Genomic DNA, 15,522 nt, shown 5'->3' on the forward strand with positions numbered 1-15,522 from the left:
AACACACCTGTATCCTGGTACCCCAGACACAGGCTCCCGATCCCACTGGGATGTCCCCCAGACCACCCTGGCATCCTGCCACCCTGGCCTCAGTCAGCCTCACCATGCACCCCATAGCCAGGCTGTGCTTTCGGCACTTGCCCAGCCATTTTTAGTGCCTGCCTGCTCACTCCTCACCACTTCCTTGGGAATGTCTATAAATATCGAGGAACCAGCCCAGCTGCTGCCGTCACTCTGTCCATCGTTTGCTCACTGCGCCGTGTTCCAGCACCCTGCACCCCACCCGGGCTCAGATGGGACCCCTGAGCTTCCCTGGGCAGGGTGGGATGCACTAGGGGCTGGACTTGCTCCCAGCTCCTACCTGGTGAATGAGGGTCCTGGCAAAACCAGGAGCCAGGAAAGCCCTGGATGTCCCTGGCACTGGGACCTTATGAGACAGGGATCTGTCACCCTGACTTCACTGCGGTCCTGAGGCTGAGCACCACAGGGCATGGGCCACTTGGCCAGTGTGTCCCCAGAGCCACCAGTCCCAGCCGGTCCTGGCAGCAGTGGCTGGCATTGGCTGTGAGTGTGAGGACTGAGCCTTCGAGGAGGCACCGGGCATAATTCCCACTCCTCAGAAGCACGAAAAGATGGAGCCATTTCCGGAAACAGATGCCAACAGTGCTGGGGACCCCAAACCATGGGGCTCATGGTCCAAATCTCTACAGGGACTTCATGCCCTAGGCTCCACTGGGGACCCCTTCCTTATCTGGGGCAGGGGGCTTCAACACTGCTCTGCCTGGGCCCCCTGGAGCACAAAATGGGGATGCAATTGGGGGGACACTGCAATGGGGAAAACCAGCTTGGTATTGGGAGCTTTACCCAGGAAAGGCTGCGTTTTCAGGGGCCAATGGATGATAGCCCGTGCCCCTTGAGCAGGGGGGACCTTGTCCCCCTTACCCGGGTGATGCTGATGGCTCCAGGGCTATTTTTAACCCCCTCATTGCTGAGCTGCCTTGGATGGGGGTGTTGGGGGTGGGCAGAGCTGCACTCCTGTCACAGCTTGAGTCTCCCTCCTGAAGGGCTTGAATTTCCATCCCAGCCTCATCCCCACGTTAATCCCAGCTCTTGGCCAATAAAGCTTTGGCTAAATTAGGTAAAGGCACCAGTTGCCAGTGAGAAGGGCTGGGTGCTGCCAGAGCGCTGATAGGCTGAGGGGGCCAGGGGGCAGTAGCTGGAGACACATCCCACAGAGGAGACAGTACAAATTGGGGTGCCAGGGGCGCCACGAAGCTTCTGGGAGTTCCTGCTGCAGGACCTGGTGGTTCTCTGGGGGTGGGAAACACCATAAATTCCCAAGATGGTAAGCACTCCTGTGTGCTGTGTGCTGTGTGCTATGTGCTGTGTGCCAGGACAAGACCTGACTGGGCAGGAGGCACCAGGGGGATTTGAGCTGTGGAGGTGCCTCTGCAGAGGGCAGTGGGGATATGGTCCCCAGTGCTGGGCTGACCATGGTGGTGAGGGCAGGGAAGCATTGGGGTGATACAGAGTCCCTGCAGGACAGATCTGAGGGTGACCGTGTGGCTGCTGAGGGAGTGCAGGTGCCTGAGGACACCATCTCAGCCCTGTTCGGAGCTCAGGGCTGCACAGAAGCAGTGGTGGCAGGGGGTGGCTGAAAGCCGAGTGCTGGGTCATGCGACACAGTATCGCTGCTGGCTCCAGGGCCGGCCTTCGCCTCCAGGAGAAACTTGATCAGGGTTGACAGGTGCCACGGCTGTAGCCCCAGCGATCCCTACAAGGGGAGCTGAGGAGATCCCAAAAATAACACTGCATGCCCAGGATGCCAAGGCTGTACAAAGGGACCATGACCCCAGCACAATGGAGCCCCCCAGATAGTGGGAGACTCGAGCTGATGGCTCCCTGAAGCCCACATTGTTCATGGATGCCTGGAAGGGATCAGAACTGTAGGGGTTGCTGGTGTCTGTGGCTCATGCCAGCATAGGATCGTCCTGCAGCAGGGGAGAGGCTCTTCCCACAGCCAGGCCTGTTGGGCCATGCTGTGTGAGGGGTCTGTGGCTGATATGGGTGGTGCGGTGACCCCTGGCCCTTGCCTTGCAGACGGACCAGCAGGCAGAAGCCCGTGCCTTCCTCAGCGAGGAGATGATTGCGGGTGAGTGTGGGGATGGCAGTGACAGGGGTCAGACATGGCCATGGTGCAAGGCCTGGCTCTGTCCCATTGTGTGGAGACCTGACCTATCTCTCTACAGAGTTCAAAGCCGCCTTCGACATGTTTGATGCTGATGGTGGTGGTGACATCAGCACCAAAGAGCTGGGGACGGTGATGAGAATGCTGGGCCAGAACCCCACCAAAGAGGAGTTGGATGCCATCATTGAGGAGGTGGACGAGGATGGTGAGCAGCCCTTGGTGGTTGGTGGAGGGGTACTGGACCCTGGGCAGGCAGCCTGACCCATGCTTGGCTTCTTCCCTACAGGCAGCGGCACCATCGACTTTGAGGAGTTCTTGGTCATGATGGTGCGCCAGATGAAAGAGGATGCCAAAGGCAAGTCTGAGGAGGAGCTGGCCAACTGCTTCCGCATCTTTGACCGGTGAGTGTAGGGGCAAAGTGACCCATCCTGTCTGTGGGGACAAGTAAGGTCCCATCCCTCCCTCACCCTTCTGCAGGAATGCGGATGGGTTCATTGACATTGAGGAGCTGGGTGAGATCCTGAGAGCCACTGGGGAGCCTGTCACTGATGACGACATAGAGGACATGATGAAGGACTCAGACAAGAACAATGACGGTCGCATAGACTTTGATGGTGAGCGATGGCCCCAGCCAAGCACCCATGTTGTGCACCCAGGCAGGGCCATGGGCTAAGGCTACTGCTTTCTTGCAGAGTTCCTGAAGATGATGGAGGGTGTGCAGTAAGGGACCAGACATTCCTAAGGCCGGCTGCTGCACCCAGCCCTGCTCCCCTGCTGTCCAGGGAGCAGCAGCTCCACAGCATCTGGCCCTCAGCACTGGCTGGGACCTTGCTCCATGCCAGGATCCCGGTCTCATCTCACCACCGGCGGCTGAGCTTTTCCTCCTATCTGTCACCTGTGGCTTTGATTCAAGCCTCAATTAAAGAGGAAAGGCTTGAGCTGCTGGTGTAGGATTTCACTGGGGGTGCATGGGGAGGGGGTAGTGTCAGTGTGCCCCTGCTCTGCTCCCCAGGGAGGGAACGTGGGCGAGCTCACGCCACAGGGCGGTGCTGCAGGGGCAGCCCAGAGTTGTGGTTCCCACGGGCTCTTGAGCAGGCGCCAGTGCTGAGCTCAGAGTTTCCATGCAGAGCAGCTCGTTCACACGCCAGAGGGCGAGAGAGCATGGCCCTGGCCCCGAGGGTCTTCCAGAGCAGGGCTGTGGGACCACAGGGGTCCTAGAGAGCCACTACTACCTGCCCCACACTGGGACCCACATCTCCCACCCAGAGGACCTGGCTAGAAGGTGGAAGGGCAGGAGCAGCCCTCTCCTCACTTGTCTCTGCATGTCTCTCTGAAGAGGCTGTGCCAGCCTGCTGAACATCACAGCTCCCCGGGGACCAGCTGGGGTGGAGCACAGCAAGAGGGATGAGGCGGGGTACAGTTCCCAGCCAGGGTGGGTGGGACCACCGGACCCAGACACAGCTCAGAGCTGGTCCCATACCCGCAGAGCCGTGGCACAGAGCAGCCGAGTCCCCTGGAGAGCCAGCGACCACTGTGGGCATCCTGCCCCTGCCCTGTATTCACGGGGTGTAATGGCACCAGGCAGAAGGGATGCGTGCCGTGGGCGGGGGGCAGTGGGAACGTGTGCCACAGCCCAGGTTGCCCTCTGCAAGGCCACGGCCGGACACCGGCAGCTGGTGCTGCAGCTTGGGGGGAGCAGTGACAGCCCTCAGCTGCGTGAGGAGCGACGCAGGAGGAGCGCAGAGGCCTGTGAGCTCAGCATGGGTAAGGAGGAAACTGCTGTACTGGGCAGCAGCCGCGGGGAACCTCTGCACCCACACTGGGGCCAAGGAGGGGCTCCAGAGCTGCCCCTGCTCAGCATGCCTATCCCACAGGGCTGCAGCGGCTGCTGCTAGAGGGGCTGCGACAGGCCCCAGTGAGCCCCCCGGAGCAGCAGGAGCTGGAGCGGCTGTGGGTGCTCTTCCTCTCCGCCCTGGAGCTCTTCCTGCAGGACCTGTACAGAGCCCAGCACCTCTGCCAGCTCTTCTCTGTGAAAGGGGGTGGTATTGCCCCACTGCACACTGGGCTGGGGGGCTGGGGGCTGCCCAGTCGGCGAGGAGGGGGTCCCACACAGCCCCCACCCACCCAGTGCTTAGAGGAGGAGATCGAGCAGGTGAGAGCCACGCTGGCAGAGATGGAGAGCGGAGCCAACATTCCACCATGGACAGTGGAAGCCACAGAGACCACACAGCCAGCAGAGACAAGCGGCACCACAGAGAGAGCAGCCCGGGGAGGCCCCTGTGCTGGGCACTGCTGTGGGGTGCTGTGAGCTAGGGGGCCAGGAGATAGCAGCAGAGGTGACACCCCTGTCACAGAGCAGGGGACAGAGGGGCCCTATGTACACCTACAGTCCTCAACCCCTGCCTTTGCAGGTGATGGTGGGGGCTGCTCCCACCCTGCAGAAGGAATGGGACCACTCCAGGCCTCCAAATATTGATAAAGCTCCTGTTACCCCACAGAGATCAGTGCCCCTTCCACCCTCCCTGCCCACACTCGCATAGGGGCCTCTGGACACTCAGGGTGTGCCAGGGCTGCCATAGAATCCCCTACAGAAGTTATAAATGTGCATTTATTTATACATTAACCGTGGCTCGGACTGCAACATTAATTTAAAAACAGCCTATGATACAGAACACAGGGGACAGCTGGGAGGGAGGGTTGGGTGTTGGGGGGTGGTGATGGTCAGGTCTCCTGGCTCTTGGTCTGCTTGTTGTACGTCTCCCGCACATATTTCTTGTAGGCTGAGGAGAGAGAAGAACATGATGTCAAGGGTCCTGAGGCAGCAGCCAGGGCAGCTGTGGGGCCAGACAGGCGCTGGGAGCTGTGCTACTGCCTGTCCCACTGGGGAGGGGGCAGGAGGGTTCTGCTTCAGCCACTCACCGACTTGGTTCTTCCAGAGTTCAGCGGCATGTGTGTTCAGAGGGCTCTCGATGTTTGGCTCTGGAAACAGTGGCTGGGTTAGCTGGTGTGGGGTGACCTGGACACCCTTGAGCCCTGATCTGGGTTGGAGATCCCCACCACCACCACCATCACTCCTTGCCCCAACACTCCACTGGAGCAGCAGTTTGCCTACTAGACCCACCTGCCAGCAGGCTCTGTATGGAGAGCAGGATGGTGCGGACATCATACAGTGCCGACCATTTTTCCTTGAGGATGTCGAGGCAGATATTGCCCTGGGTGTCGACGTTGGGGTGGTAGCAGGGGGTCAGGAACCGCACGGTGGGTGCTGTGTAGGGATACCCGCTGGGGAACTCCAGCGACAACTTGTACCGCAGCTCCTCATAGGCCTGGGGGTGGGAGTCGAGAGGGACAGGAGTCAGGAGGGGCTGTAGCCCCAGAGGTGGGGGAAAGCCTTAGGGAAAAAGAGTTACAGGGGCAGTGGAGGGCGGGGACCACCCTCAGCTGAAGGCAGGAAGGTGGAGCAGGGTATGCCCCCCCCTCCCTCGACCGAGATCTCCCCTCTCACCGTCCCGGCGGCGCCGTCGATGGTCCCGATCCACTTGAAGAGATTGTCGGACTCAGGGAAGGCAGAAATGCCTTTGTCACCGGACATCTGCGGGGGCACAGCGCGTCAGGGCGACCCAGGACACCCCGAGATACCCAACCCCCCACCCTAGTTCAGTCCCAGGTGCCTTTGGGGCCCCCAACCCCGGGCTTGATCCCAGGATCCCCAAACCCCGACTCGGCCCAGGGGCCCCACTCACCATCAGTGCCATCAGTTCTTGCTGCAGCCTGCGGGGAAAACACACGTTACTGGCCGGTTCCCCGGGGCAGCCCCCGCCCTCAGCCCCGGCTCCGGCCCCGCTCACCTCTTCCCCACCGCGCCGCGGGCCGCCGTGGCCCCGCTCTCGGCCGCTTTACGGGCTGCTGCGCTGGACACGGCGGCGGGGTCGGCGTTCTGTGAGGCCATAGCGGCTCCCGGACCGGCACACCGGGCTCCGGCCGCAGCTGCCGGCTGGTCACGGGCTGGACGCGGCTCCCGCTCCCGGGCGGCGCCGCACCGGGCTCCGCTGGCTCCTTCTGCAGTCCCGCTCGGAGCAGGACTCGGGCCCCTCTGAGGCTCTACCGGTGCCGAGCGGCGGTCAGGGCTCCCCTAGCGGGGCTCCCTAGTGCCGAACGGCGGTGCTTGGGGCTCTCCCGTGCAGCAGCGGCCTAATCCCAATCCCCGTTCCAGACGCTTTCCGGTTCAAGAGCGGCTCGGTCCCGACCCCTCTCCGGTGCAGGAGCGGCTCGGTCGCAGTCCCGATCCCGGACACTCTCCGGTACGCTGGCCCCGCGCCCCGTTTGAATATTTCCGCGTGCGGCCCCTCCACCAATCACCGCGCAGCCCCGTTCGAGCCGGCCAATCACCGCCCGCCGAGGATGCAGCTCCCACGGTAACGGCCAGCGGCTGCTGACTGCCCGCCCGCGCTGACGCACAGCGCTGTGATTGGTCAGCGCCCCGCGAGGGGCGGAACCGCGGGTCCCGCAGGCCCTTAAATGGCCCCACAGCCCCGGCCCGGTCCCCAGGAGGCGGCGAGGTGGGAACGAAGCGGCTTTATTGGGGGGTATCAGGGTTCGGGGGGCTCCTCGGGGGGCGGCACGTCCCCCCCGCGGCGAAGCGTCTCCATGTGCTTCTGCATCTTCTCAGTCATCCAGGCCGGTGGGATGAAGGGCTTCAGCTCTTCCAGCCGCAGATCAACAGAGTCCCTGCGGAGGGAGGGAAGTGACATGGAGGGACTCCAGCACTCACTACTGACCCCAAATCTGCCATGTCCCCCGGCACCCATCACTAACAAGCCCAGATCCACCAAACCTACCACTGATCTTAATCAGCACTGAGCCCAAACCTACCATGTACCCCCAAGTCCAAACCTTAATCATCCACCATGGCCCTTGGGCACCAAACCCCAACTCTGACCGAACCGCACAACCGTCATGGAGAGAGCCCCTCCCACACAGGACACCCCTGCAGTGCAGCAAAGAGGGGGGACATGCTGAACGCCCCCAGGAAAGCAGCCCCAGGCACAGCAGCACCTTCAGAGCATCTGCTTTAGTCCTCACCTGTAATCCTCACTGGCAGCCAAATCCCGAATGTCCTCTTCGATGAGGAGGTAGGCCTGTGGCACAAGGTGGGGAACACCTCAAGATTCCTGTGTGGGGCAGCCAGGGCAGGGCCACTTCCCCCAGCGACCGCTGTCCCCATGGGAGCCAGCTGTGCCTCCTGGCCCACACCCCAGTCCTGTGGGCAGGGGATGGACCTTGGCAGCGCTGTGTCCCGGCGCCCTGCCTATCCTCCTGCCACTGCCACCTGGCCCGTGGCTCCTCCGCCCGTGCTGGCCCTGTGGCGGGCCCTGTGCCCGGCCGTACTCACCATCTTGCCCCCAATGGCCCTCATGTGCTGCTGCTCTGTCAGCCAGTGCTTATCCTGCGGGTCGGCCGCGTACTACAACAAAGCAGCAAGGACCGAGCTGAGAACGGGTGACAGACCCTCCCCTAAAAGCCCGCTCCTGTGGGACGCTGCACCCCGCTCTGCTCTGCCCCCCGTTCCGCCTGCCCTGCTCCAGCCTCAGCCCTGGCTCTGGCAAATCCACCGCCTCAGCGGCATGCGACAACATTGGCTCGTGTTCTGCGTGCTAGCCAGACCTTGGGAACGTGCTCGAAGATAACAAACAAGGGCATGGGGGTGGAAGTAAACAAGGGAGCTGAAGCACACGCTCCCAATTCCCATGGGAAACCATCTGGCTGTGGCACCTGACCTTAAAGAGGTGGGGATGCTTGATGTAGAGTCGCCCTCTTGTTCCTCCCATCCCGAGAGCTCTGCAATAGGAACATGAGGGGTGTTAGGGTTGTGGGGAGGGCAGCTGCGGTGGCACAGGGACACCCCTCTCCTCCCCAAGCCCTTCCTACTGCTTTTGAGGCAGAGAAGCGAAGTGACGGGAGGAGTGTCACGGGCTCCTGCCTGGGGACACCACCCTCCATCGACAGGGCCGTTCCTTACTTGTTTGCTCGAGATCCCAGCACAAAGGTTGTGGTTTCAGTCAGTCGGGATGGATCCCACTACAGAGCAATTGGAAAAGGGGCAACATTAGAAATGAAGTTGCTGCTGGCCATGCTCCACAAGCCTTGGCTCTCTGACAACCTTGGAACCTTGGAGCTGCCTCCAGACTGGGAGGGAGGGAGCTGGCCACAGACCTCCAGCCTTCCGCAGGGGAGGGATGTTACATTCTGTCTGGGCTGATCTAAGCAGTTTCCTTCATGGGAAACACTTGTGGGATTCTCCAGGCTACTCCTGGTCCCCTCAGGTCTCCCTCAGCGGCACCACACCGCAGGGCTACAGGCTATGGTGCCTGGGGAGACCAGCAAAGGCCTCCGGGCACTTCGCTTCCTCTTCTTGCTCCACCCCTGCCCAGGGCCCCATCAGGCCAGAGCACAGCCTCTGCTCCTGCAGCTGCAGGGCTCTGCTAGGGGGAGCAAAGGGGAGGAGAGAGGGAGTCCAGCAGTGTCGGACAGCTAATACCTTTGGTCCATCCCTTTTCACAGGCTCAGAGACTTTGAGCTTCCACCTGAGGGGAAAGAAAACACAGTAAGAATGTGTCCCAGTCACCATCAGCAGCAAGGACTGAGCCCAAGCCCTTCCAGATCCACCCTTTTTCACACCCTCCACTCTCCCATAGCACCCAGCTTTGGACCCTCAGCTTTACTGCCCATTCTCCTCTCCTGGCTGCCCAGATCCCACCACCCCCCATGTCTCACCACTCACTCTGGATGGTCCATCTGGACCTTTTCACACCTTCGGGCCTGTTTAAAACCACTTATTTGAATGTCTTTGCTTCCTGAGGGGAACACCTCAACCTAACCCGGCTTCTGTCCACACCCAGAACTCCCATCACCCCTCTGTAGGAGAGGAGTCTGTGGGGTTTCTGTGCTCCCCACAGGCAGCCTCCTTCCCCCTGCCCTCCCAAAACAGGAGCTCTAGCTCAGCGTTTGTACTCACGCTGCCATGCCTGAGACTCCACGGTCATTTGACAGGCTCTGTCCTGGAGGCCGCCCCTTCCTCTGCATGGAAGAAACCCTTCTGTGACTCAGCTGTGCTGGCTGAGGGAACCCTCTCAGCAACTCTCCCTCTCACAGGGAAGCTGCTTTAGTCACAGGCAAAAACACTGCCTGGCACCAGAGTGAGCAGCTCCAATGCCTCAAAAACCTGCCTGTGCACCTCCATGCACTCACACTGTGAGAACGGCCAGGTTTCTCAAAACATAAAATCTCTTGTGGAGAAAACAACCCTACCTTTTTTGGAATGGGGCTCCCTCGACGGCTCAGCTCCTCATCCATCTGTCGGGCACGCTGGAAGGGGAAGGGTAGTGAGAGGAGCAAGGCTCTTCTCCCTACCTGGCCAGGTGAACACTGACCCCAGCCCACCTCTGTGAGCAGCACTGAACTGCAACAAGCAGCACCCACACCTGGGATTCTCCCTGCCCTGTATTCCCTTCAAGCCAAATATCCCCCACTCTGCCTCTGCACTACTGCACTAGCAGCCAAGAAAAAACAGACAACAAAGTGATCCCAACCCTTCTCCCAGCTCTCACAAGTCATTCAAACCTCTGTGTACAATTACCTTTGGCACTGCCTGTTCATGGGGCAACCTGGGAACCACCTTTTTGCCATCAGAGAACAACAGTTTGGCCTGCAGGAAGACAAAGATGGTTCCATAGATTCTGGGCTCAGAGAAGGCCCCATAAGCAACCCCCACAAATCAACATATCTACCTAAAAGCCCTGCAACAGTTTTGCTTTTGGAGTGCTACTAGGCCATGCTTCCACAGACAGCCAGATGAAAAAGCACAATCTGAGCATGATAAATTCTGACAAACTGGCAGATAAGCAAGATGTGAAAGGAAAAAATCCTGCCTTCCCCTGCCAGGACCCTCTGACGGGTGCTGGGGGCAGTTTCTGTGTGACTTCAGCAGTGTGCCATGTTCCTACAGCAGCAGTGAGAAGAAGCAGCATAAGCTGCCCAGCCCTGACTGCTCCCTTCTTCCCAGTGTGAATGAATCCCAACACAGCAGTCACACAAGGGCTGCATATGTCCCCTCATGGTGACACCACAGGTTTTAAGAGGGACACATTCTAGCCAGGCAGCTTTGCTTGGCTGGACACCCAAGAAACACCTCACCAGCACCCACCTGCTCCAGGCAGCTCCTACATGTCTCCTGGATGAGCTGCTCTGGGTCCACCTCCTCCCCAACATTATCACGCACGTTGATTGCTGCTGTCTGGAAAAACTGGAGGGGAAAAGGCAGGAGAGGGTGACAGCCTGCGTGTGTTGGCTCAGCTCCCACACACAGGCACGATGGTCTGGGTGGCAGCCGAGCTGTCCCCATGCCCCTGCCGCTGCCCACCTGTCCCCAGAGCTCACCTTCATGTACTTGTTGAAGATGCCCCGGATCTCCTCGTTGATGCTGGGCTGCAGCACAGCGCGCAGCAGGTCCATGGACACGCTCGGGTCCGTGAAGCTGCGGGTGGAGCACTCAGGAGGAGGGAGCAGAACCCCCTGGTCCGGCCCGGTCTAACCCGATCCTCCCTCTGTCCGGCTCCCATCCCGGTCCCGCTGTTCCACCCTCGCCCTCCATCCACCACGTGCCCTGGCCGCTCATCCCGGTCCCGCCGTACCTTGTGGTCATCTGGGAGCGCCGTCCGCGCCGCTGCACCTGCCGGTGCTTGATCATGATGTTCCAGGGGCTCTGCGGGACACACGCGTCAGCCGCGGCCCCGCCGCCGCCCGCCCGGCCCGGCCCGGCCCGGCCCCCTCCTTACCGTGCTGACCAGCTGCTCCTCGGCATCACCCGGGCCCTCCTCGCCCGGCGGCCCCGGCTGCTGCTCCGCATCGCGGGCGGCGCCCATGGCCCCGCTCCCGGCTGCGCTGCGAGTGACCGGATGCGTGGGGATCCCGCGCCTGCATCATCGGGCCCCGACGGATGTGACGCGGGACCGGGGCCACGGGCCGGGCCGAGCCCGCGGCGGCAGCGGGACGGGCGAGGCCCGGGGGACACCCGGTGTGTGCTGGCCGAGCCCTGGGGCTCACACCGGGCCCTCCCGGACGGTGCCGGCGGAGCGGTGGCCGCAGCCCCCCGGGTGTCCCCGCCGCCCCGCACGGAGGACTGAGCAGTCCCGGAGGGCGAGGCAGGGCATCCCGAGTCCCAAAGTCTGAAACTCAGCCTGTCCCACCCAGGGGTGGAGGCCTGCGGGTGGAGCTGGACACGCGTGGCCTCTGGCCCTGAGAGCCGAGTCCCTGCAGCTGGAGTGAACGCCAGTCTTTCCATGATTTCTGTGTTCCTTGTATAGTTCCTCTTTCCGGAATCTCATTGCTTCTCTGAGCAAACACCTCAAAGCAGCATTTCCTCATCTTGTCTAATATGTGCAGAATAGTCAAAACAACATTTCTGTCGTTTTCTAGATAATCTCACCCCATGTTGTGGTTAAAGAGAAACTTTTCTGTTGAATCAGCTGGATAACAATTTGCATTGATAAACCATTTACTATTTTGCTGGTAGCATTCTTCCTCATTCCAAGATGATTCAGTGGGAGAAACCAAGCAAAGGGGACTTGCTGGAGCGCAGGGTGGGTCTCGCTGTGCAGAGCAGGGGTGTAGGATGTGCTCCAGCAGCCATCTCCAAGCGCTGTCCCTGTCGTGTGTGCCCTTGGGGCAGCCCTGAGCCGTGCTGAGGGGCAAAGTGGGATCTCCTTCCCACCAGCTTTGCCAGATGCTCCATCTTGTTTCATTTGTGTTCAAGAGTGCATGTGGCACTTAGAGCCATGATCTAATTGACAAGGTGGTGATCAGTCAAAGGTTGTATTCAATGATCTCAGAGGTCTTTTCCAACCTAAATCATTCTGTGGCTCTGTGACCAATGCTGTGGGTGCCGTGTTGGTGCCTCTAGAGGGTGTTGTGCTGGTGTCTCAGCATCTGTCACTGCAGCCTGTGCCATGGAAGAAGCTCCTGCCTTTGTCCCCTTCCTGCTGCTTTGGCTGGGGCTGCACCAGCCCGGGATAAGCTTTGGGCTGTTAGACAAACCCAGTGGCGGATGTGGCACCAACCAAGTCACCATCAACACCAACATAACTTCATTATCACCGGCACTGGGCTGCTTGTGCACTTATTTTGGTTGCCCTAAGTTGTCATCAACAAAAACCAGTCATTGCCCAGAGGAGAGAAAGAATAACTGTGGCTGTAGTTTGACCCAGGGAAAGGTGAGGAGACTGATACTGTTAATCTATGAGACCAGCTTGTGCTCTGTACCCACCCTGTGACCCTCAGTATCCTCAGGCATTTATTTCATCAGAGCAATTGGCTTGTCAGACATTCTCTTCCATTAGTTCCCTAAATGTTATCCAGGATTATGGTCTGCTAAATCAGAAATGTGCCAGAATCACGGTGTTCCCAAAAAGGAGGAACCACCAGGCAAGCACGGGGACAGCAGCAGTGCTGAGCTCTGCATCGTGGCACTCCCGAGGTTGGAAGGAGCTCTGCAATCTCTCAGGTTGTTCCAGATGGTTTTCCCAGGTGTGTGGAAGGGAGTCATCACTGCTGACACGGGCTGGCCAGCACTGCCTGCTCCGGGGTGTCCGGCTCGGTGGTGATTAACAGCCACAGAAATGGCGATAAGCACCAGGCCATCGGGTTCCGCCAGGCAGCTGCGAGGTGTGGAGCGCCAGATCTCCGGTGGACACGGGTGGTTCGTGGAGGAATTGCATCCACCTTGAGTCACAGCAGGAGGAGAAGGATAAACCTGTACTAAAAGCATTTTTCTTGCCATGAGCCTTCTTCCCACACTGATTTGTGGAGATCTGTGCAGAGCTGTGCTCCTTTCGTTGCACTGTTCCTGCATCGTCGTGATGTGATGATGCTGGAACCCTCTTTGAGCATGACTTTGTTTTTCCAGTGCTCCTGTCAAGTGCCACCTTGGAATTGTAGTAACAATGTCAATCTCAAACCAATTAATTTCACTCACCCCACAGCTGCAAATTGAAAGTTTTTCTATTATACAGAAACTCCAGCCCATTTGTGCTTGGTGCTGATGTGTCCTGGGCAGACCAGTCCTTAAGTTCCCCTATCCTATTGATTGCACTTTGGTTTGTGTGTAATTCAGAAAGAAATAATTAAACAGAGAAGGAGAAGTTTGGAAAATTAGATTCCAACTCGCACTCCCGGGTGACTGGAGAGTAACTTGGTGTAAGTGGGTTAGCACTCACAGGATTAATTAATTAATTAAGCTTTGTCTGCTGTCTCAAACATATTTAATATGCTTTTACCCTGAGATCACATGCAGAGGAAAGGGAAGTCAATGTGGCAGTGCATCTAATTTTCATTTACCCTGACTGTGGGTCTCTGGTGAAGGCCAGCAGTTTGGCTGACAGTTTGCAGACAGGCTCCTGTACTCTCCTCACCTCGGGTGAGCCCTCGTGCTTGAAGTCCCAAGACCTTTTCCTCCACAAAGGTCCACTGTAGTTCAGCACTGTTTCATTGGAGCAGATGTTCACTTGGACAGTAACTAATTTGGTGTTTGTGCATGCAGTAACCCTGCACTCCCATTGCAAATTCATGTGGTTATCGAATGCTTATGTGTAAATTAATAGGGCTCTCATGCATGGACGTTAAATCCTGCAACTCATGCCCAGGTGTTCCCAAAAGCTGTGTGGAGGCTACATTGATGGAGTCTGGTTGGTCTGGGGGAAAGACACACTGGGGGCTACAAAGCAGGAGGACCATGGGGCTGGGGAACAGCATTGCTCAGGAGACTTTGAGCTCATTTGTGTGCCTAAACCTGGCAGCTGACAGTAGGAACACTGAAGGAGCTGGAGCACTCTGCTTGGGAATGGGATGGTTCAGAGACAGATGATCAAATGAAGCTTTGAATATTTGACCTACAAAAATCTGCAACGAGTCTTACATGTGAAACAGTAGCTGTGAATGAAGGGCATTTTGCACGTGAAAGGAGGGAGCTCCTGGTGCTGCTGCCAGGTGCTCTTGCCCTGTTCCTGTTCCATCCGGGATGGCAGGGCCAGGACAAGCTCCTGCCTGCAGCAGAGCCCAGCACTGGGGCAGAGCCTGGCACTGGGGTCACTGCTGTTGATAGAGGTCAGTGTAGGGATTCCTGTTGAGAGCAGCAGTGAAGAATCTGCCTCTGTGCAGTCCTGGTTTCCCCTTCCATCCTCCAGTCCTTGTGCTGTCCTCCTTGGAATGCCGCCAAGCCTGGATCCTGCTCCTCGGCTGTGGGTGGAGGTGGAGTGGCTCTTTGGTAAACAGAATTAGAGGCAAAGGTGGGAGGTTCCTGAAGTCACCTGTGAGCTGCCTCCTCCCATACCTGGACCCGGGCTGCCTGCGAGGCGCTTTAAATTGCCACTTGGCGCAGCCCTGGACACAGACTTCATCGGCATGGCACGAAGCATCCTCCTGCTGGGGCTCCTCGCCCTGTGGGTGCAGCTGCAGGCAGCACCCATTGCAGGCAAGTGTGGGTGGGTGGGAAGAATATATAAGGATATTTTTTTCCTTATTTTACTAGCATCATGGGTGTTTTGCAGGTGCTGGCAGGTGCCAGGTTGCTGCCTTGTGAGGGCCAGGGAAGCTGTGGTGGGAGTGGGGTGGGACAAGCCTGCCAGGGCCCCTCAGGCACCAGCCCCACCACGATCCTACCATGAGCTGGGAGCTACCAGCATGGCCTTGTGCTGTGTCACCTCAGCTTTGAGGGCAGCAGGGCTCAGGCAGAGCCCTGAAAACCCACCAGGAAAAGCTGCAGAGGAGAAGACAGCACAGCATTGTGGTAAACTGGGCTGCTGGGTGGATGGGAGGGCAGCATGCTGGGGCTAATGTTGCTGCTTTCTGCTCTACAGAGTTCCATGGAGTAGCTCCAGCTGGGTGGCCACCACCAGCGCAGCTGGGAAGTGCCCTGAGCCTTGAGCCTGGGAAAGAGCCCAGGATGGTGCCTGACAATGGTGATGGTGACAATGACAATAACAGCTCAAATAGCAATGAAATGGGTGACTCCAATAGCAGTGAAACTGGTGATGATGGCAACAATCCCAATGACCATGATGATGATGATGGTGATAAAAATAAGCTTTGTGATTGCAATGACCATGGTGACAACAATGGTGATGATGGTGTCAATGGTGACAATTCCAATAGCAATGAAGATGGTGATGATGGTGATAAAAATGACCTTTTTGATAGCAAGGACAATGACAATGATAATGGTGGCAATGACAGTGATGATGGCAATGATGATGGTGATGATCTCATCAATGATGAAAATTCCA

General features: G+C 58.5%; 4 protein-coding genes across 5 annotated transcripts; 2 read left to right on the plus strand and 2 right to left on the minus strand.

Annotated features, from left to right (window-relative positions):
- Positions 1-1,244: 1,244 nt before the first annotated feature.
- On the plus strand, positions 1,245-3,126 carry TNNC2 (troponin C2, fast skeletal type). Its single transcript, XM_015647853.2, has 6 exons — positions 1,245-1,345; positions 2,101-2,152; positions 2,250-2,393; positions 2,475-2,589; positions 2,666-2,802; positions 2,881-3,126. The coding sequence occupies exons 1-6, from the start codon at positions 1,343-1,345 to the stop codon at positions 2,910-2,912; spliced, it is 483 nt and encodes a 160-aa protein (XP_015503339.1). The 5' UTR covers positions 1,245-1,342; the 3' UTR covers positions 2,913-3,126.
- A 106-nt stretch (positions 3,127-3,232) lies between these two features.
- LOC107213427 (regulator of G-protein signaling 9-binding protein-like) lies at positions 3,233-4,788 on the plus strand. The gene is made up of 2 exons (XM_015647851.3): positions 3,233-3,952; positions 4,063-4,788. The coding sequence occupies exons 1-2, from the start codon at positions 3,760-3,762 to the stop codon at positions 4,494-4,496; spliced, it is 627 nt and encodes a 208-aa protein (XP_015503337.1). The 5' UTR covers positions 3,233-3,759; the 3' UTR covers positions 4,497-4,788.
- On the minus strand, positions 4,785-6,536 carry UBE2C (ubiquitin conjugating enzyme E2 C). The gene is made up of 6 exons (XM_015647852.3): positions 6,037-6,536; positions 5,932-5,959; positions 5,694-5,780; positions 5,310-5,514; positions 5,108-5,167; positions 4,785-4,968 (listed from the first exon to the last, which is right to left on the minus strand). Exons 1-6 carry the CDS (start codon positions 6,135-6,137, stop codon positions 4,910-4,912), a joined length of 540 nt encoding a protein of 179 aa, XP_015503338.1. The 5' UTR covers positions 6,138-6,536; the 3' UTR covers positions 4,785-4,909.
- A 212-nt stretch (positions 6,537-6,748) lies between these two features.
- DNTTIP1 (deoxynucleotidyltransferase terminal interacting protein 1) lies at positions 6,749-11,173 on the minus strand. Of its 2 annotated transcripts, XM_015647850.3 has the most exons (13): positions 11,023-11,172; positions 10,879-10,949; positions 10,625-10,721; positions 10,392-10,490; positions 9,825-9,893; positions 9,497-9,553; positions 9,204-9,265; positions 8,727-8,772; positions 8,208-8,266; positions 7,966-8,026; positions 7,581-7,652; positions 7,271-7,326; positions 6,749-6,916 (listed from the first exon to the last, which is right to left on the minus strand). In XM_015647850.3, the coding sequence occupies exons 1-13, from the start codon at positions 11,107-11,109 to the stop codon at positions 6,778-6,780; spliced, it is 975 nt and encodes a 324-aa protein (XP_015503336.1). In that variant the 5' UTR covers positions 11,110-11,172; the 3' UTR covers positions 6,749-6,777. The 2 variants fall into 2 exon arrangements, with proteins under 2 accessions (XP_015503336.1, XP_018864266.1); XM_019008721.2 differs by lacking the exon at positions 7,581-7,652 and having other exon boundaries at positions 11,023-11,173.
- Between the last annotated feature and the right edge of the window lie 4,349 nt (positions 11,174-15,522).

This window comes from Parus major, chromosome 20, assembly GCF_001522545.3.
Source record: "Parus major isolate Abel chromosome 20, Parus_major1.1, whole genome shotgun sequence".
In the NCBI taxonomy this organism is placed as follows: domain Eukaryota; kingdom Metazoa; phylum Chordata; class Aves; order Passeriformes; family Paridae; genus Parus; species Parus major.

Coding starts and splice junctions, on each gene's coding strand:
- TNNC2 (XM_015647853.2), top strand. Junction 2,394..2,474: donor TGAGGAGGTGGACGAGGATG/GTGAGCAGCCCT, acceptor TCTTCCCTACAG/GCAGCGGCACCATCGACTTT. Junction 2,803..2,880: donor CGGTCGCATAGACTTTGATG/GTGAGCGATGGC, acceptor GCTTTCTTGCAG/AGTTCCTGAAGATGATGGAG.
- UBE2C (XM_015647852.3), bottom strand. CDS start 6,137: ATGGCCTCACAGAACGCCGACCCCGCCGCCGTGTCCAGCGCAGCAGCC. Junction 5,168..5,309: donor CATACAGAGCCTGCTGGCAG/GTGGGTCTAGTA, acceptor CACTGTTTCCAG/AGCCAAACATCGAGAGCCCT. Junction 4,969..5,107: donor ACTCTGGAAGAACCAAGTCG/GTGAGTGGCTGA, acceptor CTCTCTCCTCAG/CCTACAAGAAATATGTGCGG.
- LOC107213427 (XM_015647851.3), top strand. CDS start 3,760: ATGGCACCAGGCAGAAGGGATGCGTGCCGTGGGCGGGGGGCAGTGGGA. Junction 3,953..4,062: donor GGCCTGTGAGCTCAGCATGG/GTAAGGAGGAAA, acceptor CCTATCCCACAG/GGCTGCAGCGGCTGCTGCTA.
- DNTTIP1 (XM_015647850.3), bottom strand. CDS start 11,109: ATGGGCGCCGCCCGCGATGCGGAGCAGCAGCCGGGGCCGCCGGGCGAG. Junction 8,773..9,203: donor GGAGTCTCAGGCATGGCAGC/GTGAGTACAAAC, acceptor CTTTCCCCTCAG/GTGGAAGCTCAAAGTCTCTG. Junction 7,327..7,580: donor GGGCCATTGGGGGCAAGATG/GTGAGTACGGCC, acceptor CTTGTGCCACAG/GCCTACCTCCTCATCGAAGA.